The 24,295-nt window shown below is 39.8% G+C and overlaps 1 protein-coding gene across 1 annotated transcript in view; it reads left to right on the forward strand.

Annotated features, from left to right (window-relative positions):
- LOC132898637 (voltage-dependent P/Q-type calcium channel subunit alpha-1A-like) overlaps positions 1-24,295 on the forward strand; it is a gene marked incomplete at its 5' end in the record, with an annotated part of 103,802 nt that overhangs the window by 54,163 nt on the left and 25,344 nt on the right. The window contains 3 exons of the mRNA XM_060940359.1: positions 3,035-3,149; positions 5,036-5,143; positions 9,432-9,535. Of these exons, the coding sequence (XP_060796342.1) occupies positions 3,035-3,149; positions 5,036-5,143; positions 9,432-9,535 (327 nt within the window). The remainder of the gene's footprint in view (positions 1-3,034; positions 3,150-5,035; positions 5,144-9,431; positions 9,536-24,295) is intronic.

Raw genomic sequence — 24,295 nt, forward strand, 5'->3', positions numbered from 1 at the left:
AATTGTCTAAGAAATTTTACTGAACCAGGCAAACATGCCTTTATATGATCTGGAGTTTATGAAAAGCTCTTCAAATAAATACAACTTCCTATCTCTCTGGCATTTTTTGGAGCACAACAGTGACAAATTTTGGGGGAGAGAGAGGTGTGTTGTCAAGCCCATATGGCATTGCTTTACAAATAATATGTATTTGTAATGGTATTTTTGTAATAAATATAGTTTATCAACCACTCATAATGTTTACCCCTCTCTCTGATATAAATAAGAGAATATTAACCTTAAGCATAATAATTGGCTTAATGAACTACTTAGAGTTTATATATACATTATATTTATATTTACATGTACTACGAACACATAAAATAGTGGAAGCATTTAACTGTTTAATTGTAATAGCATGTGGTGGGGATGACCTGGCAATTGATTTCTGAGTAAAGAAAATTGGGATGATTGAAGCAGTAGTCAGTCTGGTGTAATGAACAGAAATTATAAAATATATTTAGAAGACAGCTTCACTAGAAACAGGCATTGTGTACATAACACATGTTCATAAATAATATTTACATCATTATGAATTATTAGCACAAACCAAATCAGGATAGTAAATCTCTTGACACCTTCATTTATCAAAACTGAGATTCAGACTCAAAGGAGCAAACTGAACCTTTTAAACAATTAATTATTTAAGTTCTCCAAAATCCTGCAGTGCCTCCTAATCACTTCCCTCAATGGTTTTAAGAATAATTATGTTGCCTCTTTAAACAATAGGACTGTAGTCAGTTAGTGGTAATAGATCCTCAGCTGATTGTCTCTCACTCATTTTTTTCCCCTCTTGTTTCACGCTGACTAATCCATGCCTGTTTTAATGAGGTTTTCCACCTCATCAGTGGTGGCTCGTTCATGTATCAGTTATTATTCAGCAATTATTCATCTTCAGAAAGTCCTGATTCACAACACCATACATTTTAAATTCCACTGAAATACTGGTACGTGTTTGAAATACATTTTGTGTCATCACTGGTTTAAAAGATATTATTTGACAGATTTTCTGCTGATTTGCTGCCATTTTTACACATTGTGCAGAGCAGCGCGCACACTTGGCCCATTTAGCCACCGCAGAGTTATTGCACCGAGTGGTTGAAAATGAGAACTAATAACTGCTAATAGACATCAAGAGGGGCAAGTTTTCCTGCCACTTTGAACATTTTCAGTGGAGGAGGAGAATTAGACAGGACAGTTCATAACAAGGACTAATTTAAATTATTCTACTGCCACCAGTATCTTGTTTTATATCAAATAATCTTAATTAAATGTAATAAAGTGTTAAAGTGCAGACAGAGTGTCTATGATGCACAGAACCATTCCACTGTAAAATATAATGCTATATTGGGAGAGGGAAAGATTCTGGAGTGGAAAATATTCATGCATCAGAAATACATGTGAAATACTTATTTCCCACTGAGGAAAACAAACAAAAAAAACCATCACCCTTCCCTGATTGCCAAATTTTTTGGACTAGTTTCAGCTAGTTTGGGCTGTTTCTGTGGTGTCGTTGGACTGGACATTTTGCTGAAACATGTTAAACCTGGTTAATTATATTACCTAGAACACAGATGAAGGGAACACTGTATAATGGATGGCTGTTATGGATTTACTCTTAAAATTCACTAGATAGCTTAGACAGCTTATCAAAAGTCAAGTGTGATAGCTGTTATTTATGTTGGCCTGCCACACCAAAATCTTAGGTCACGAGCCACTGCTACCCCTCATCCTTCTGTTTCTCAAGTCGTTACCATTACTTCTCTACTTTCCTCCTCAGTGCTTTCTTCCCTGCACACATTTCCCAGTTTTATTGCTCAGGCAGTCAATTCTGTCCCTGTTAAACTAAAGAAAGCTGGATTCTCAATGTTAACATATCCTCTTCCTCACAAAATGACTCAGAATGCCTTTTTCATTTGTTTTGTTATTTTTTTTTTTCTGGGAGAATGCTGCTCTGATCTCTAACCCAACAGCCTGCACCCATTGTTTGCACTGAGAGAGCAGAGAATCTGGATCAAGTTATTTTATTCGTTAAATCCTCAATAATGACAACCACTTCTAAGATGAAACAAGGAGCTAGAATCAACTGAACAACACTGCTTTCTGTATTGGGCTGCACTGCTGCCTGCTGTTATGCATGTGGATGCATGTGACGTTGCATGCTGAGGTGTGTGTGTGTGTGTGTGTTTATTGGGGTGCTGGTTTGTGTTGCATGCCGAAGGTTATCCTCTGGTGTTGTCACACTCATTGCACAAACAATCAGAAATACGTATGTTTCCAAGAGCAAAAATTTTCCAGACAAGAGCCAAATGGACTGAACATTAAAGCAGCAGGTGATTGTTCTGTTTTAATCTGTTCATTCATCCATGGCTCTGACTTGAGCTGGTGAAGCTCATTAAGGGAAAGCTCTTTGACTGACTGTGCAATCACCAAGTCTGTGAGGGTGGAAGGCCATGCTGTAGTGTGAATATTTTTGAGACTAAGTATATCATCTGTTTCAACCTCTTCTGCATTAAAAGCATCATGCAACCCAAAAGCAGGTCCTTATAATTAATAATTAAAAATAATTACTAACCATGAGCAGCTTACAGTTACTGGAGTGTAATAAATATAAAAAAAAATGTGGAATGGCTTCATTGGTACTCTCACAGACACTGGTCTGAAAGAACTTTTTTACTTCTTATATATCAAACACACTTAAATGATATGTAAACCCCAGAAAAGTATTGCTTTAAGTCATGGTCAGAGCACATTCTGATTGGGACAAGTTGAAGAAAGCACAGAAAGCCATTGAGCTTATCCTACCTCAATCCCATACCAACTGCCTTCTAGTTTCCGTTCAACATTTCTCACTTCACACACACACACACACACACACACACACACACACACACACACACACACACACACACACACGGAGTGTTAGACTCCTCCTGGAGGGTAAGAATGCTCTCACATTCCCAAATAATAACCTCTTCTGATTGGCTCTCTGCAGAGACTGCTGCGAATGGATTTGCCAGTTGCAGATGACAACACAGTGCACTTCAACTCCACCCTCATGGCCTTAATTCGCACTGCTCTGGACATCAAGATCGCCAAGGGTGGGGAAGGTTTGGCATCTCTTTTTCCCTTTGGTCCTTCTGTCTTCTTGTCGTTGAAGCTTTCCAGACCGAAGTTTTAGGCTGGTGTGTCAGTTCACACTTGCTGATTGAACAGAACAAGTCAAGGCTGCTTTATTGCCTCAACTGAACTTTCACACATAACAGAGTCAGCCTACTGCATGTGACAAATCAGGAATCTGTAAAGCTTTTGATCAGATCATTATACAGTGTTTTGCAAAAGTATTCATCCCCCTTGGTGTTTGTCCTGTTTTGTTGCATTACAAGCTGGAATTAAAATGGATTTGGGGGGGTTAGCACCATTTCATTTACACAATATGCCTACCAATTTAAAGGTGAAAATTGTTGTTTTATTGTGACATAAACAATAATTAAGATGAAAAAAACAGAAATCTAGAGTGTGTATAGGTATTAACCCCCAAAGTCAATACTTTATAGAGCCACCTTTTTGCTGCAATTAAAGCTGCAAGTCTCTTAGGGTATGTCTCTATTAGCTTAGCACATCTAGCCACTGGGATTTTTGCCCATTCCTCAAGGCAAAACTACTCCAACTCCTTCAAGTTAGATGGGTTGCGTTGGTGTGCAGCAATCTTCAAGCTATGCCACAGATTCTCAATTGAATCGAGGTCTGGGCTTTGACTTGGCCATTCCAAGACATTTAAATGTTTCCCTTTAAACCACTCCAGTGTAGCTTTAGCAGTATGTTAAGGGTCGTTGTCCTGCTGGACCGTGAACCTTCACCACAGTCTCAAACCTCTGGCCGACTCAAACAGGTTTTCCTCCAGAATTGCCCTGTATTTAGTGCCATCCATCTTTCCTTCAGGCCTATCCAGCTTTCCTGTCCCTGCAGATGAAAAAACATCCGCACAGCATGATGCTGCCGCCACCATGCTTCACTGTAGGGATGGTGTTCTCAGGGCGTTGGGTTTGCGACACACATGGCATTTCCCATGATGGCCAAAAAGATTGATTGTAGTCTCATCTGATCAGAGAATCTATTTCCGTGTGTTTGGGGAGTCTGCCACATGCTGTTGGGCAAACTCAAAATGTGTTTTCTTAAGCAATGGCTTTTTTTTTTCCTGGCCACTCTTCCATAAAGCCCCGCTCTGTGGAGTATATGGCTTAAAGTAGTCCTATGGACAGATACTCCCATCTCTGCTGTGGATCTTTGCAGCTCCTTCAGTGTTATCTTTGACGTCTTTGTTGTATCTCTGATTAATGCCCTCCTTGCCCGATCTGTGAGTTTTGGTAGACAGCCTTCTCTTGTCAGGTTTGTAATGGTGCCATATTCTTTCCATTTTGCTATAACGGATTTAATGGAGCTCCCTGGGATATTCAAAGTTTGGGATATTTTTTATAACCCAACCCTGATCTATACTTCTCCACAACTGTCTGTGACCTGTTTGGAGGCTCCTTGGTTTTTACATATGTTGCTTGCTTAGCAGTGTTGCAGAGTCAGGGTCCTTCCAGAACAGGTTGATTTTATACAGACATCATGTGAGAGATCATGTGACACTTTGATTGCACACAGGTGGAGCTTAATCAACTAATTATGTGACTTATGAAGTGAATTGTTTGGACCAACAAAACAAGACAAACACCAAGGGGGATTGATTACTTTTGCAAGACACTACAAAATGTGAGCAGCAGCATTACAGACAAATTTATGATCATACTGCCCTGATTGTCACCGTTTGAGAGCTCACAGGGCCAGTGCTTTTGTGTTCATATTTGAATTTGTTTTTATGCATATACATAAGGTCAGAACTGTACTTTGCATTTTGTTGTCAATAGACATGTGGATACTCACATCGGTTTGAGTGTATTATGGGTGTGTGTATATGAATGGTGGTTTGTCCCCATTACTGTGTGTTTAGGGGGTGTTGATAAGCACCAAATGGATGCTGAGCTTAGAAAAGAGATGATGGCAATTTGGCCCAATCTCTCACAGAAGACTCTGGACCTGCTGGTCACACCTCACAAGGGTAAGTTAATAAGCCAGAGGTTTGTGTCTGGGTTTCTTTCACCCCTTTGCCCCAGAGGATCGCTTCTCCTCCACCTGTCCAGTCTGCTGCTCTGCACCTTCTGATGAGCCACAATCTCCAGCATGACCTTTTCCCTGATTTACCTGCATATGTTCTACGCTGACTTTGCCCACTCAGATCACACATAACTGAAATTCAAAGAACATTATAGCAGACATTATAGGAACATATAGATTGTTTGTTTGAAAAGCCATATAAAATACTGACATTTCCAATAGTTCAATAGCAAGATCCATTTCATTACGTCAGCTATAATGACAATAGTTTGATTGAATCTTGAGATATTGAATAATGAAATAAAAACTGTTAACTTGCTAGTATACATACCCAGTTAGTGTACACACACACACACACACACACACATTAAGTCTTAATACTCATTTATACATTAAAAACACACACACACACACACTAAAGCACGTGAACTGCTTTAGTGCTCTTGTGCTGGCTGTGAGATTTCTGTGCCTCTTATCAGAGGGTGTGTAACCTATAGACCAAAACACTATAGACGTCTTTTCACTCCAGGGTTTTTGTTAGTGAATTCATATGGACAGTAGTCTTGCCATAAGGAAGTAAAGAACATATGATGAAGCTTGTACAAAGTTCCTCACAAGCATGAGATGAAAGTGACTTTGCAGTTTATTCACAAGAATAACACACCTTTGCAAAGTCATTTTGATTCTTATATTTAGTTTGATTTACACAAAAGCATGCCAAACATGACAGTGCTGAATGTATGGTGCCAAAGCACCTGAGGCATGATTATATCATCAGTATTCATGAAAATATTAAAGCATGAAAAGCTGTAGAATTTAATGCATACATTTTTGCTTCCCTACTGAGGAGTATACTTTGTGGAACTAAAGGAGTTCTTATAAAAGTATGGACACATGTTTAACTCTGCATGCATAAGTTTAAGGTGCAGTTGATCTTTCTGGACATTTCCCAGTACAGTCCAAATTCTTTCTCTTGATGGACTATTTTTAAGCTTTTTCACATTCTGAAGCTAAATTACATTTAATTTAATTCTATGTTGTTTTTGGGAGATTTATGCCTCTCCATGTAATTGGAAATTTAGCATTACTCAACAAACAACTGATAGACTGTAATCAACCAGCCAATCAACTGATTCTCAACATCATACCATATAATTCATGATTATCATGATACAACTCCAAATCAGAAAAGTTGGGACAGTATGTTGAAATTAAAACTGAAAATAGTGATTTGTAAATAATCTTTGACCTGTATTACACTCTAAACCGGCCTTTCTCAACCGGGGTGCCGTCTGGCTTTGTTAGGGGTGCCGTCAAAAAATTATATATTCTAACATTGAAATAAATAAAATGAATTAAAATTCCAAAAAACAATAGTTACACTAATGTAGATCATCGCTGCCTCATGCATCATCAAAATTTGTCTCATGGCCCCCTTTCCCATGTCACAACGTCACTGCCGGGGTCAGTGTATGGTCAGCGTGACTGCGTATATTTTATATGGGGGTGCCTTGAGAATTTGCATACTTCTGAAGGGTGCCGTGACTGAAAAAAGGTTCAGAAACGCTGCTCTAAAGAATACAACAGCACACTATTTGATGTTTTACCTCATGATTTTTTTTTAAATAAACACCTATTTCAATTTTGATTCTTGCAACATATTTCAAAAATAGTTGGGAAGGTAAAGCATTTACCACTTTATAAAGTTTCCATTCCTTCTTTTGGCTGCTCCCGTTACCGGTCGCCACAACAGATCTGTTCCGCCTATTTGATTTGGTGTAGGTTTTACACCGGATGCCTTTCCTGATGCAACCCTCCCCAATCTATCCGGACTTGGGACCGGCACTAAGTATGCACTGGCTTGTGCAACCCCAGTGGCTGGATATTTTACCGAATCTACATGTCTTTGAACTGTGGTGGAAACACACACAGACACAGGGAGAACATACAAATTCCACACAGAAAGGCCCCCATCAGCCATGAGGTTCAAATGTGGAACCTTCTTGCTGTGAGTCAACAGCGCTAACCACTACACCACCGTGCCACCCCTTCTTCCAACACTTAAAAGATGTTTAAGGACTGAAGATACCAAGTGATGAAGTGTTTCAGGTGTTATTTTGTTCCATTCTTCCTGTTAACAGGTCTTAAGGTGTGCAACAGTATGGGGTTGTCACTGCCATATTTTTCATTTTCTAAATTTTCCACACAGTCTCTATTGGGGACAGAGGGGACACACACTCTTCTTCCACAGCCACGCCTTTATAATGTGTGCAGAATGTGGTTTTGCATTGTCTTGTTGAAATCTCCCTGGAAAATATGTCGTCTTGAAGGCAGTGGAAATAATACACGTTCCCACTGTGTGATGGGCCATCCAAGACTCCTCTGAGCCCAGAGAAGTCAGTGGCGTTTCTGGACACAGTTAACATAAGGCTTCCTTTTTGTACACTAAAGTTTTAATTGGTGTTTGTGGATGTAACGCCGTATTGTAGTTTGATAAAGGTTTTCCAGAGTAATCCCGAGCCCATGTGGTTCTATCAGCTGTAGATGAATGACAGTTCTTGATGTTGTCTGAGGGATTGGAGATCATGGGGGTTCTGATTAGACTTGAGCCCTTTACACACTGAAATTCCTCCAGATTCCTTGAATCGTTTTAATGATATTCTGCACCATAAAGGGTGAAATATCAAAATCCCTTCCTGTCTTTCTTTGAGGAACAGTGTTTTAAACATTTCAATAATTTTCTCAAGCATTTGTTGACAAACTGGAGCTCCTCGGCCCATCTTTACTCCTCAAAGACTCTGCCTTTCCTGGGTACTGATTTTGTACCAAATCATGATTACAGTCACCTGTTGACATCACCTGTTTCACATCACATCATTATTTAATTGTTTTACCTCATTATTAACACTAAATTGTCCCGCCCCAACTTTTTGTGGAATGTGTTGCAGAACTGAAACACAGGAATGGATGTATATTAATTAAATGTCTTGGGTTCATTCTGTCTGAAATGAAATACAAGTCAAAGCAAATTTAGAAATCACTGCTTTCTTTTTTATTTGCATTTTCCACAACATCCCAACTTTTTCTGATATGGGTTGTAATAATATTTATTAAAATAACCTAATAATTGTACTGTATATATTGAGTTAAAATATTAAAATGTACAGTATTATAGAACAGAATGTCAAAACAAAGTATATATGTTTATGCCATATTAATAAGTCACTTATCTTTTAATTGTGATTAGGTAAACCTTAAAGTATATTTAAAACACCCAAGAAATAAGAATAGTCTGAGTTAAACAGGGACATTCTAAATATGGATTTAAAAAACAATTTCAGAGCTCTAGAAAATTCCTCTTGTTCTCTGGAACACTGTTTCATAGTTTACTGGTGATGTAATAAGAACATGTTCCAGCATTGGAGCTGTGATGATTGTTGGGATTAGCAGCAGTCATGTGATAGCTGAATGAAGTGCTCAGGATGGGTTATATCCCCTCAGGAGATCAGCGAGATAATGCAGATCTAAAACCATTTTAATCACAGCCAATATCCAGAGTGAAATCAACAACAAAATGCATCCAAGGGACAGGATAGAAAGGGAGAACAATAGAACAATACATTCCCTAAATCAGAAGCTTGTGGAGCAACATTCATGTTCTTTTTAGACTCTGAAGAATCTGGAAATGAATGAAATGTTCAAATAAAATCTAAACAAATATGACAAACTTGGTATACATTATCTTGCTAAAAGTATGCAGATTTTCTCATGTACTTAAGTAAAAAGTAATAATAAAGTGAATAAAAAAAGGTAAAATTTTACATTCTACACACTGTCCACCGAACAGCACCAATGCTGATATGTTGACATGTTCGACATTTGATTGGCTGCCTGATGACTCAATGGTCTGTTGACCGACTGCAGTGAATTAATCAAATTCAGCATCAGGAGGTGAAATCGCAACAAAATTCAGTTTGAGGTTTGTATTTTTATGTACCTGATCTTCATTAGGAAATGAATAAAAAGTAAAACAGTGAGAAATGACACCAAAAAAATCTGATAAATCAAGCAAAAAATTAAAGATAAACTATTTTACTATTTTCACCAGTCTGTTTGTGAAAAGACTATATGCTGTTGCTGTGTGTGTGTGTGTTTGTTCATGACCCCCTCCCCCCCGCTCAGGGTCCACCTCCCCATGTCTAATCGTGCAGGGTAACTTTTCCTTCTCTCAGCAGCGACAGACCTGACTGTGGGGAAAATTTATGCAGCCATGATGATTATGGAGTATTATAGACAGAGCAAAGCCAAGCGCACTCAGGCTCTCCGAGATGAACAGGTACATACGGTACAGTCTTACACACTGCTTCGCTGCCTCACTCTCCTGCTGTCTCACCCTCTCTCTGTATATCACTTTCCTGCTGTCTCACTAACTCAATTTCTCTATATATCACTCTCCTGCTGTTTTGTCTCACTCTCCCACTCATAATTCAATTAAATTCAGTTTATAGATAGATAGATAGATAGATAGATAGATAGATAGATAGATAGATAGATAGATAGATAGATAGATAGATAGATAGATAGATAGATTAGTGCTTATAACAATGGCAATTTTCATGTTTCATGAAACTGCTTTACACAAATCTGGATATAGATTTTGATTGATCCCTAATTAACAACCCAGAGATGACTGTGGCAAGGAATAGCATGTGTAGTTTAATGGAGGGACCCCATAAAATGAGACATAAAATGGCCAGCCATTCCATCTAGTATAGTACATAAATAATATATAAATTGAAGGTTCTAGAAATTTTTAGAAATCTGGAAATGTTCAGGAAAAGAGATCTGGAATATCTGGAAAATAACATTTTGAAATTTACCTATTTTTCCAGAATATTCCAAATCTATTTTTCCAGACTCCTAAAACTTTCTAGAGCTACTTTTTTATTATAATGGGATAATTTGTGTTTTTTTTTCATTCATATAGAAAAAACAACATATTTTGTAATTTGCCATTTTTTCCTGACTTTATGTGAATGAAAAGACACAAATTGCCTGTTTTCTAAATGAAAATGGTTAGATTTCAAAATACCAGTTTCCTTGTCACGAAAGGAAAGTTTGAAGGGAATAACAGACATTTTCTATGCTTTTGCAATATAAGCAGTTAGGAAATAAAACACTACTCGGGAATAAGAAAAAAAATGCTACATAGCGTTAGTTATGTTTCTTATCCAGATTTATGTCCCTGAAGTCTGCCCCTTTGTATCTCCCACCCACATTTGATTAAATCCTGCAATATGTTCAGCACTATCATTAAGGACAGGAATGAGAATTACCATACAGGTTGTTTTGATAGTTTTAAGAGATGTTATGCAAAACTCCAACCTGTGTAGCTGTACAGTCAATACAGTCAACTTTGAAGGATATCAGAAGCACCATTTTAGTTATTTTAAATGTGAAGAAAGAGGTGCAATGTAGTTGACATTCACTACGTTAAAATGCACAAAATATTTCAGTGTTTGTCCTTATTCCAAAAAAGACAATATTCCTACTAAGCTCTTTACATGGATAATGGAAATAAATATTCCACTAATATTCTCGTTTACGTGCAGCCGTGCATAGGCCAATTATCTAGTTGGTTTGTGTAAAACATACAGAGCTGACTGTAAACAGGTAAGAGGACATGTGTTGCAAACTGCCGTAAACTCCCCAATTGAGATGCACATTCCAAATGTGCTGTATACATGTCCAAAGAATGCACCTAAACCCCCCAAAATATCGGCATATCCAACATGTCTTAACGGAAAAATGCTAAATTTGGAGTATCCAAGTGCCGTTCACATGACCCATATCGAATTCCGAGTAATGTCATGTTGGGAATAATAGAAGAAGAAGTGGAATATTAGTGTGTATGTAAACACTGACTGAAAATCACACAGTTTATAACATACCTCTCTCTAGTTCTCCAAATATGCTGCCCTTCTTGCAGGATTAGCATCCCGACAAGCCCTGCATCTCTGCTGTCTCTCAACTGCTGAAATTTATTTAAAACAATTAGATTTTTAAAAAATGTGTTTAGAGAAAAAGGGAAAGTGTGCCCATATGAATATCCTAATGTGTGTTGTGACATGTCGACTGATAATGATGACTGATAATTTAGACTACTGGGTCACTTACAGTGGCAGCCATTGAATTTGTTCCACATTTCCGTGACTGGCCCTCAGCAGGCCCTTGGCCGTCCCCTGACTGGTTCGTGACTGTCTGCCGATTGGTCAGTGCAGATAATTTATCCCCCACAATGACGTAGTCAATGCAGTCCTGACTGGTGACGCCCCTAAGCAGCTTGTGTGAAAACCAGCTGCTATCCCTCATTTTTCCACGGGGAGGAGCAGTGATTGTCCGTTTCACAAAGCAGGTTTATCAAACGCTGAGAACAGCTGATTTCAGTTAGTTAATTCAACCCGGAGGACTTTCACCGGGAGTTAAAAAGCCATAAGATTTTAATGCGCTCATACAGCGAGTTTGAATATGTCAACTATGTAGCTGACAGGTAACATAGTTGAAAATTTCCCTATTTTGACCCTTACGTTCAGTGGTAGGCCGTGCCTGGTTGACCACATGCCATTGTCTAGAAGAGGTTCAAGACATCAAATTTGAAAATATAATTGAATTAAAATCATTACATAGTTTATGGTCAATTAATATACTCATTAACAACATGCCATTATAGATTAAAAAAAAAAAAAAAAAAGAGAGGACACCCTCCACAGGGTGTTCAGCCTGTCTGCCGGGAGGATCATGTGATGCTTGTCACATGGTATTGGGGCAAACCATTTTTTGAGTTGCAAGGGTGAGTTCTGTCAGTAAAATATTAGAAGTTTCATGGACATGAATAAAAATTAAGATATTTAAACAAGAAAATCAATTAAAATATAAATTTTCTTTAGTAATTAGACTTTTGAAATAAATTAATAAATAGTTGTTGTTGACCTTCATGACTTTAATGGTTTTATTCATTATTTTGAAACCAAGACTTCCTTGAGTGAAAAACGGACAGAGCAAAACCAGTCTATTTAGGAATATCTTCACAAATTTCAAGCTAAATGAAGTGTAGGATGCACAAAATGTGTGTGTGTGTGTGTGTGTGTGTGTGTAAGTAATAACCTTCTGCATTGGGATAATAAGGAACTGGGAGGCAGGCTTCAAGAATAGGTGTTTTAATTTTCCCTTCACTTTCACTTTTCATTGACTACAAATTTCACACACACACAAACACAGCGCTGGGTGGCTCAACTCAGCTCATCTTGCTCTCTCTCTCTTGCTCTCATAACTGGCTGTCTGAAAGACACACAGAGACACACATTAACAGACGGACAGCAATTCAACACAGGTGCACCTCATCACATGTTACCTGCTGGTTCAACCTGACTCCTTGCAGTTCACAACCGACACTCAACCACGTCCCTGCTGCCACAATGTGATGATAAAACATGCTTTACATTAATATGTAAAATATGATGTTTTTGATTATCAACAGACATGGAATGTACCCCAAATTGTAGAATGACTCATGCATAAAGACACCTGCACTGCCAATTCTAGCCACATTATTCCAGTATTATCTGGATGTAAAATGGCCAAAAAAGAATCTCATTCATAAAAGGTATTTCCAACAATGGCTAACAGAATGAAGATGGGGACTACACATAAGCAGGCCTAGAAATTAATATATTTTTTCACCAGCCAGCCGGACTAGTTACCTTCCAAAGTAACTCGCCAAACAGAAAATCAACTAGCCAAAATTTGCTCATGTATGAATTTTACTTCTGTCAAAAATAACACAAAAGAGAGTAGTTACCATTGTTCATAACTAATGTGCATTTATTTCAAGACCTGAGTATTTTGATACTGTTGTTAAATACATAAATGAGAACAACACAGAGCACCATAATATAATATCAACAAATAATAATATATTGAAAAACTTGGCAACTTGGTGTATGAGTATTGAAAACAAATATACTTACTATCATGACTATAGCACCCATTATGTCCAACATGCTTTCTGTATTTAACCATTTATGAGAGAGAAAGCATGAGGAGCTTCATATTGACGAGGAATCAACTTGAAAAAAAAATTATTCCATAAAAATCATATCGCAGCCGAGGCCTACCCTGCTCCCACGTTTGCTTATAAGTCCTTTGTCATTTCTCCTTCTCGTACGCTTTATCGGCGGCCTTTTTCTCCTCTTCAGACCGAGGTCGCTTTGTCCCCGTCTCTGGCGGTTTCTGTACACCTTTCAGAAAATTCCACATCGCAATGTAGCTTTGGCAGATGTAGATGTAAACAACAAAAAAACACACGTGTTTAAATGGGCGATAATGTGGCCACATCTATTGAATTTGATAACGTGATGTGGCAGCGGGGGCGTGGCCAAGCATCAGTCTGTGAATGGAGGGCGGAGTCAGGGAAGGTAAGTGGTGGAATCATTGCACCTGATGGGGATTAACCTGTGTTTGTATGTCTTCCCCAGTGACCGCGCCTTTTAAAAGGCGAGGAGAGCAGAGAAAGGGAGCTCTCTCTCCCCAACCAGAACGTGTGTGTGTGTGTGTGTGTGTGTGTGTGTGTGTGTGTGTGTGTGACTGTGTGCGCGGCTGAAAAGCTAGCAATAAATAGTTCATTGAGAACTCAGTTCTGGCCTGCCGTGCTTCTGTGCTCCACCCACCTGGTCCAATACTACACGTGATTCCAGCGATATTCAACGAGATGCGTTATATGCATGAGCAGTAGTGAAAAAAAAACGACAGCCCGACTCGTACACGATATGATTCGGAATTCTTCGGTAGTTTCCGTCCTGCCGATAAACACATCGATTAACACAGACACGGCACGCGCTTAATATGTGGCAGCTTTAGTTGACGGTGTGTCTGAATCTTCACTTCATATATATTTTTTATTTTCAACTAGCCAGCCGGGCTGGCTAGTGACAGGAATTACCCGCCAAATGACAAATTAAGTCGCCTTGGGCGACCGGACCACTGCGAATTTCGAGCCCTGCATAAGTCAAATCATTACAAAAATGTATTTACTGTGCTTGAAAACATGATTCTTTCATTACAGATGGCATTGAGTGAACATTTGTATAATTCTTAGTTACAAAAAGTGACAGTGGTAAGAATATAAACAGTAACCTATATAACATAAATACACTGCAAATACACTGCAAGTACATCTAATGGCAAATTCAGTAGTTATATATTCAAAGACTAAGTGCAATATACAATAGTGCATAAATAATTTATGAGGTATTATAAAAATTAATACATTTGTAACAAAAAGTAGATTAATTTGGAATCAATTTTGGGACATGACAAGGGAAAAATTCAGTGTCCAAATTCGTTTAGTCGGTGTGACATCATTTCCAGCAGTGGCTTGACCACTCAGTGATAACAATCTGGTAACTGATCATGAAGCTGTCTGATGTGTGTATTCATTGATCTTGTGTTTTTTTGCAAAGTTTCTTTTCGTGTATTTTTTGTCTTCATGTTCGTGTATAACACTAACTGCTTTGATCCAGAGCTTGATAAATGTATTGGAGGGGCTTCCTTGATGTTTGATAAACTAAGCAAGCATGTCTGGAATAAGAACAACAACAACTTTATTCAGCACACGTACACTCATGAATAAGAATCCCTCATTGCTCCTCAGAGTTCATGTTTACCATGCATGTAAAATCCATTCTTAGTATCCTTCTGTACACAAGTGAGACTTGGATGACATACCGTAGGCATGGGCATCATCTAAATGCCTTCGATCCATACTTGGTGTTTGCTGGCAGGACCATGTCCCAAACCTTGTTGTGCTTAAGAGAACAAGTTCCAGTGGTCTTTACACTATCCTGTGTCAACATCATCTCTGCTGGGCTGTTCATGTTCATCAAATGGAGGATACTCATCTTCCAAAAACCTTGCCGTATGGCAAGCTGGCTAATGCTTTCTGCTGGCACAGACGTCCCCCGCCTCCATTTCTATCAACCTGGATAGTTGGGAAGCAATTGCTAGTGACAGATCCAAGAGGCACACAGTGCTGAACAGCGGATGCCAAGCCTCTCGGAAAGCCTAGATGTTATTTCTGCAGGAGAGACGCTCCAAGGGGAAAGCAGTCCATCGCTCGCTACATGGATGGCCATAAGAGATCTTGTCTCGTCTCGTCTTCTTCCGCTTATCCGGGGCTGGGTCGTGGAGGCAGCAGTCTGAGCATGGAAGCCCAAACTTCCCTTTCCCCAGACACCTCGGCCAGCTCCTCGGGAAGAACACCGAGGCGTTCCCAGGCCAGCCGAGAGACATAGTCCCTCCAGCGTGTCCTGGGTCTTCCCCGGGGCCTCCTCCCGGGGGGACATGCCTGGAACACCTCCCCAGGGAGGCATCCAAAAGAGATGCCCAAGCCACCTCAGCTGATTCCTCTCGATGTGGAGGAGCAGCGGCTCTACTCCGAGCTCCTCCCGAGTGACTGTGCTTCTCACCCTTCTCTAAGGGAGCGCCCAGCCACCCTGCGAAGGAAACTCATTTTGTCCACTTGTAAGGCAAGGCAAGACAAGGCAAGTTTATTTATATAGCGCATTTCATACACAGTGGCAGTTCAATGTGCTTTACAGACGTAAAAGCAGAAGAGTAAACAATAGAAAATAAAATTACATAAAATAAATGGGGAAGAAGATAGAAAAAATAAGAAGAATTAAATGATAGTAGAAATAAAATAATAAAATGAAGTAAAAGTTCAGTAAAAAACAGCAGAATAAAATAGAATAAAAGTTAAGTAAAGTTTAAAACATGTAAAGATGATATTTATCAGTTAGCAGAAAGCATCTGAGAACAGCTTGGTCTTTAGTCTAGATTTGAAGCTGCCAACAGCAGGAGCATTTTTGATGTCCTCTGGCAGTTGGTTCCATAGCTGCACTGCATAGTCGCTAAAAGCTGCTTCACCACACTTTGTTTTAACAACAGGCTTTACCAGTAAATTTTGCTGCTGCGATCTGGTAGATCTGATTGGGTTAGGCCACTGCAGCATATCAGAGAGGTAATTGGGCCCTGGACCATTTAGAGATTTGTACACCAGCAGCAATGCTTTAAAGTCAATTCTGTAGCTTACTGGAAGCCAGTGAAGGGACCTTAGAATTGGAGTAATGTGCTCTGTTCTTTTTGTTCATGTAAGAACCCTAGCTGCTGCATTTTGAACCAGCTGAAGTCGTTTGATGGTCTTTTTTGGCAGGCCTGTGAAAAGGCCATTGCAGTCGTCAACCCTACTAGAGATGAAGGCATGTATTAGTTTTTCCAGATCATTTTTTGACATAAGTCCTCTTAGTTCAGAAATGTTTTTTAGGTGATAAAATGCCGATTTAGTGATTACTTTCATGTGAGTGTCAAAGTTTAGCTCGCTGTCAATGAAAACACCAAGATTTTTAACCATATCTTTTGTTTTAATCCCCTTTGTGTCAAGAATAGTGGTAATCCTGAGTCTTTCATCTTTTTTCCCAACTAGAATTACTTCTGTTTTATCTTTGTTCAGCTGGAGAAAATTTTGTGACATCCAGTTGTTGATTTGGTCGATACACTGGTAGAGACATTCAAGGGGGGCATAATCATTAGGTGATAGAGCAAAATAAATTTGGGTGTCATCTGCATAGCAGTGATACAAAATAGAGTTGTTCTTGATAATTTGTCCAAGTGGGAGCATATAAAGGTTGAATAGTAATGGTCCAAGGATCGACCCCTGGGGGACACCACAGGTCAAGGACATTGATGTTGAGGTACAATTTCCCATGGTAACAAAGAAGCTTCTAAGTATGATTTTAACCAGTTGATAACTTTACCAGTCAACCCAACCCAGTGTTCAAGTCGATATAGCAGTATGTTGTGATCAACAGTATCAAAAGCTGCACTGAGGTCCAGTAACACCAGGACCGATGTTTTGCCTGCATCAGTATTAAGACGTATGTCATTTATAACTTTAATCAGCGCTGTTTCAGTGCTATGATTGGCACGAAATCCTGACTGAAAGTTATCAAAACAGCTGTTTGATATCAAGAAGGCAGTTAATTGATTGATGACAATTTTTTCAAGGATTTTCCCGATGAATGGTAGATTTGATATTGGCCTGTAGTTGTTCAATACTGAAGCATCCAGATTATTCTTTTTAAGTAGGGGCTTTACAACGGTTTTTTTCAGGGCCACAGGAACAATGCCAGTCTCTAGGGATGTATTTATGATCTGAAGCACATCTGTAATTATGAGGTGAAGAACAGACTTAAAAAAGTTGGTGGGCAGAATGTCCAATTCAGATGTTGAGGAACTGAGATTTTGTACAGTTTTTTCAAGAGTCTCGTAATCAATCAAACAAAATTCTGACATTGTGTTGAAATTGTCTGTCTGTGCCACTGGTGATTGCAGCTTTTCAGTTATTTGCAACTGAGATATATTATGAGCAATATTCTGCCGTATTTTATCAATTTTACCTTTGAAGAAGGATGCAAACTCATTGCATTTATTAACTGAGAGAAGTTCAGGTGCTAATTGTGGTGGGGGATTAGTTAGCTTCTCTACTGTTGAAAATAGCACATGGGCATTGTTCATATTCCTGTTGATGATGTTGGAGAAGAAAGACTGTCTTGCTTTACCAATTTCATAATTATATTTACAAAGCATCTCTTTATGGATTTGATAATGGATGTGAAGTTTAGATTTGCGCCATTTTCTTTCAGTCTTCCTACATTCTCTCTTTAGCAGTTTAACAGCTGGGTACTGCTTCCATGGTGCTTTCTGCTTGTCATTGACTCTTTTGATTTTGAATGGAGCAATATCATCCATAATTTGGGTCATATTTAAATTAAAAATTTCCAGTAAGTTGTCTATAGAGTCTGACATTTTAATTGAGATCCGAGAGAGAGCTTGCTCAAAGAGAACACATGTGTTGTCATTTATGACTCTCCTACCCATAGTCGTTGAGCTGTTCTGAATGTGAGGGGACATAGAAACATCAGAGAAAACGCAGAAATGATCAGATAAGGCCAGGTCAACAACAGTAGTAGAAATAGTAAGACCCTTTGTGATAACGAGGTCAAGGGTATGACCACGAGAGTCGGTCGGCCCCTGTACATGTTGTACTAGGTTGAAGTTGTCAATAAGTGCAAGTAGTTCCCTGGCATAAGTGTTTTCAGGATTATCTACATGCAAGTTAAAATCCCCAGATATAATAAGACAGTCAAACTCTAAGCAAATGACTGACAGCAGTTCACCAAACTCTTCCAGAAAAACTTTGGCTGAATGTCTCGGAGGCCTGTAAATAGTTAATAACAATATGTTAGGAGAGCATGTAACAAGTGCACATACGTAAGTGTTCAAAGGATGTAAAATCACCAAGTGAGGACTGTTTACATTGAAAAGAGGCTTTGAATATATTTGCGATCCCTCCACCTTTCCCCTGTCGGGTAGCACTCATGAAATTAAAATTTGGGGGAGCTGCTTCAATAAGGGTGGTAGCACTCTTTGCTTGATCCAGCCATGTTTCAGTTAGAAGCAAAAAATCAAGATTGTGTTTGCAAATAAGATCATTAATTAAAAATGACTTGTTTGAAAGTAATCTAACGTTCAGAAGAGCTAGCTTTACAGAAAGTCTAGAAGTAATATCCGCTTGGGCACTCTGATGTTGTTTTGAAACAGGAAGGAGACTAGACTGGTTTACCCCCTGGGTTAAATACGCTCTATGTTTTCTATTTCTTATCAACACAGGAATAGAGAATGGCATAGGCATACTGGGTCCCAGCTTGTTTTCAAAACTACACCCATGCAGGGACCCACAGCACATCATACAAGACTCTCTGTATGTTCCATGAGGTTGGGAGGGGGAAGGATTGGAGATGTCATGTATTTTTTAGATGGTGAAAAAGATTGGTAGCCAGCTGAAAGTCCTGGGCGAACACAATTCAGTCTGTTGGTTGATTTTTGATGAACTGGGTACACTGCTTGTCGCAAATGATTTGGGCTGGAAAAAGAGAGTGCAGCCATTGGCAGCAGTCTCTGCATACTTTTAGGGAAATCCATGCAGGGGGGAGACGGAGATGGTACAACAAAGTCAGAAGAGCGAGACTGAGGTTGGGACTTTGGTGAGGTCTTTGTAAGTGTCTCCATGACTGTCTCTGTGGTGACTGTCTCCCTGACAGTCTCTGTGATACTTGCATGGGGTCGATGCAGCCTTGGCATGATTGTCTTTGGTCAGGTCCTCAATCTGGATGGGCGATGCAGATATCTGTGGCTGCTCATTGTTAACAACATGCTCACATTCTCCATGTGATTGTTGATGTCCTTGGCAGTCTGCCTCAGATGGCTGTGTGTCCTTGTTGAAGCATCTCTGCTGTGCTTGCATGGGTAGTTGTTTTGACTTTGCAGAGGTATTGTTGATATCTGTAACTGGGTCAGTCTGTGAGCACAGCAGTTCTGCTCAATGTTGGCTGAGAAATGAATGCATGCTGGAGAGAGAGGCTGTAGTGATCAGCTAAAACTTTGGTCCCAATCCGGCTGAGTTCAGTATTCAGAATTCTCTGCGATTCCAGAAAAGGTTAAAATTGTCTATGAAGTTCATACCAAATAAAAAACAAGTTTTTCCAAGCCAGGTGTTAAGACTGAAGAGTCTAGTACTGTAAATGCAAAGCTTCCCCTTGCAGGGAGTGAGCCACTGATAAAATATTGTATTCTAGTCTTATAGAGATCAGAAAAAAGTTTTCTGAAATCATCTTGGACAAACAACTGTTCTCTGAAAACATCATTTGCTCCCACATGCACAACAATACGTTTGATAGTTTTATGCTCGGACATGAGTTTCAAAATGCTGTCTTTGGTGTCAGAGATGGATGCATTTGGAAGGCAGCAAATAATCATCCCATGTCCTTTTAAATGTCTTACAGTGGAATCACCAAGAACAAGGGTTGTGGGATCAGGTGGTGTTATGAGCTGCTTTTTGCCTCTTCCCACAGCTCTTCGGTTGTGGTGCGATCTCTTTCGGATGATGTGCTTATCCGCCTGAAAATTCCGCTTCCACATCCCTGAGGCATTCAAATTTGTTCTGAAGCCTTATGGGCTGTGGCTTTTCCATAGGATTGTAAATCCTATTGCAGTTTGTAGACCTGGCTCTATTTCTAATAGCATGGCTGTGGAGCATGGGTTGCATAGTATCAGAATGAACTGGTGTTGAGGTAATTACTCTTCTGTTTTTATTTTTGGGCCTGCCACCCATTGTGTGCCAGTTTTCTGTACTCACATTTTGCCCTGTTAGATCGATGTATTCATCCACTCGATCTGCAGTGCCATCGGCCTGTCGGGGTGCAATCTCTGCATTCTCAGCCACTGTTTCTGTACTCCTTTCGTGAGATATCGCTCTTAGTTCGTCCATCTTTGGCAGGGCATCAATCTTTGATTCCAGGATAGAAATCCTCTGTTCTAGTTCTGTGCATTTTCTGCAGGATCTCCTGGATTTTTTGCCCCCTGGCATTTTGTTTTAAAAGCTAACTTATCTTGTAAAGGTGAAAAATAAAATGAAGAAATAGTGGAAATTAAGTGAGAAAGTAAAGTAAAATAAAGATCAAGCAGGAGCAAAGCAAAGAAGCGTCCTACTCGCTTGAGTAGGCGGAGCAATCTTGTTCTTTCGGTCATTACCCAAAGCTCATGACCATAGGTGAGAGTCGGAACGTAGATCGACCGGTAAATCAAGAGTTTCGCCTTTTGGCTCAGCTCCTTCTTCACCACGACGGACCGGTAAAGTGACCGCATCACTGCGGAGGCCGCACCGATCCGCCATAAGAGATTGTTCTGAAATTTAAGCCAATATATATTTGTATTACAGTGAGCTCCCAGACAATGCCACGAAGCATTACCAGTCAAAGCTTGAAAGCTGGGGTCTACACTGAACGTCTCTACAGAATACCTGCTGACAGCTGGAAAAACCAACCAAAAAGTGTGGAGACCACTGCAATGGCCAAATGTATATTCATAACTCATTGAAACACCTGGTTTGTACGGTTCATGTTCTCATAAGTAATAGTTATAATTCCTATGGTGTGATTAGATCTTTGAAAAAGATTAGCTCGATTTTTCTCATCTCATTATCTCTAGCCACTTTATCCTTCTACAGGGTCGCAGGCAAGCTGGAGCCTATCCCAGCTGATTACGGGCGAAAGGCGGGGTACACCCTGGACAAGTCGCCAGGTCATCACAGGGCTGACACATAGACACAGACAACCATTCACACTCACATTCACACCTACGGTCAATTTAGAGTCACCAGTTAACCTAACCTGCATGTCTTTGGACTGTGGGGGAAACCGGAGCACCTGGAGGAAACCCACGCGGACACGGGGAGAACATGCAAACTCCACACAGAAAGGCCCTCGCCGGCCCCGGGGCTCGAACCCAGGACCTTCTTGCTGTGAGGCGACAGCGCTAACCACTACACCACCGTGCCGCCCCAGCTCGATTTTTAAAAGTTACATTTTTCAAAAAGTTTTATATTCCAATGTTACTTGTAATATACAGTGGTGCTTGAAAGTTTGTGAACCCTTTAGAATTTTCTACAGGTATATTTCTGTCAGGAGTGGTGAGCTGAGGTGAAGTGAGGACCCAAGAGCAGACTCAGAAAACAGGCAGTGTAAAGAGAAAACTTCTTTAATGAAGTAGATGGCAGAAAGGCAAAAGCTACAGTAGGGCTCAGGCAAAAATTGGTAGTCAAAAAACAGGCCAGGAGGTCAAAAACCTAGAGGAGCAGGTAGACACGGTCAGGGACAAAAAACAGGACAGAAAAATCTTCACAAAAACTGATGAACACAGGGACAAGAGAAATCCAGGCAGAGGTAGCAAAAGACACAATTCAAAAGAACAGGCAGGCAAAAACAGGGACAAAAAACTGGACAGAAAAACTTGACAAAAAACAAGGAAAAATTCAGGCAGGGGGAATCAAGAAGACACAATACCAATGAGCTGTAGCGAGGCGAGGAAAGTCTACAAGAGACAGTCTGGCAAATAGAGTAGCTCCAAACAGTTCTTAAAAAGCCCTGGCTGATGGGAGAGGAGCGGTAGCAGGTGTGGGAGTGCCGCTTCAGGAAATGGCCTCAGCAAGGCAGGACTGAATTCCTGTCCTGGAGCCAGCATGGAAGTCCCACAATCTAAGGCATGGATGGACTGCACCGGACTGTGACATATTTCTGCATAAATATGACCTAAAACATCATCAGACTTTCACACAAGTCCTAAAAATAGATAAAGAGAACCCAGTTAAACAAATGAGACAAAAATATTATACTTGGCCATTTATTTATTGAGGAAAATGATCCAATATTACATATCTGTGAGTGGCAAAAGCATGTGAACCTTTGCTTTCAGTATCTGGTGTGACCCCCTTGTGCAGCAATAACTGCAACTAAACGTTTGCGGTAACTGTTGATCAGTCCTGCACACCGACTTGGAGGAATTTTAGCCCGTTCCTCCGTACAGAACAGCTTCAACTCTGAGATGTTGGTGGGTTTCCTCACATGAACTGCTCGCTTCAGGTCCTTCCGCAACATTTCGATTGGATTAAGGCCAGGACTTTGACTTGGCCATTCCAAAACATTAACTTTATTCTTCTTTAACCATTCTTTGGTAGAACGACTTGTGTGCTTTGGGTTGTCGTCTTGCTGCATGACCCACCTTCTCTTGAGATTCAGTTCATGGACAGATGTCCTGACATTTTCCTTTTGAATTCACTGGTGTAATCCAGAATTCATTGTTTGAATTTTTGGACCCAGCTGCATTCCTCAGGACCGTAACCCTCCCAATCCACCAGGTAATTGAGATTACCCTGCCTGTGGTGTACCAGGCACGCCAGTTGTTCCTCCAAGTTGAGTAGTGCTGGATGTGCTGAAATTGGGGGTGCTTGTTGCTAACGGACCTGGGATGGCTGGTTTTAGGCATGACACATGAAAGGTGGGCAACAGGTGACAGTGTTGAGGAAGCTCCAGTTTGTATGATACTTCATTCACATGTCAAAGAACCTTGAAGGGGTCAATGTACCTGGGATTGAGCTTTCTGCAGGTGTTGGGGTCCCGTATGTCCTTGGTGGAGACCCAGACTCTATCACCTGGGACATATACCAGAGTCTCTCCTCTGTGTTTATCTGCAAAATGTTTGTATCTTTGCGTTATTTGTTCAAGGCATTGGTGGATGCTCTCCCATACCTGGAGATGAACAGATTTATTCATAAATTGTTTACATGAGCCTTTTCTGAAGAAATCTGGTATTCACGAAAATTCATACATTTGGAAGAATGTTTGTATTCTACTTGTGCTTCTGTTTGTGTGTAAATTTATGCATCAGAAGACTAACTAATGTAAATCTTGACTTTATCGACTTCAGATAATAAAGTCTGTATTGATTACTGTACTTTTATATCTGCAGTATACTGTAGTTTAAATTGTTTGTTACTTTTACAGCATTTAGCAGATGCCCTTATCCAGAACGACATATAGGATAGCTTTGGAGTCTTTATCAAAAACGCATCCTCATGCTAGTTCACTACATCAGAGACAAAGAGCAACATCCAGAACATTTAGTGAAAATCAGTCATTTAATATAAGTTTTGTGGGTGTCACTACATGCAAATGATCTATGTCAGGAACATGCTTTGAACATTATCTTTGATCAAGGTACACACACGGTATGATGCAAATCAGCCTTTCTGAAACATTTGTTGATCCCGCAGAAAACTTTAGTTCTGCTTTGTTATGCAACATTTACACACAACTTTGCAAAAAGATTGATAAATGAAGCCCATTGTTTGTACCTGTATTTAACTTACTGATGTTTGGATTAAACCCCATTTTATTCAGGTTACCAGTTAAGCTTGTAGCTAAATTAAGTTATAATGATGAGAACAACTTTAATAACTATTAGTCATTATCAACACCACTACAACCTCAATTATATAAAAAAAAAAAAGGAAGAAAGAAAACCACATGGCCCTAAATGACTAAAATTACATTTCTGTTAAAGGTAGTGATGGTCATTGAATTTCATT

Source organism: Neoarius graeffei, chromosome 14, assembly GCF_027579695.1.
Source record: "Neoarius graeffei isolate fNeoGra1 chromosome 14, fNeoGra1.pri, whole genome shotgun sequence".
Lineage (NCBI taxonomy): Eukaryota > Metazoa > Chordata > Actinopteri > Siluriformes > Ariidae > Neoarius > Neoarius graeffei.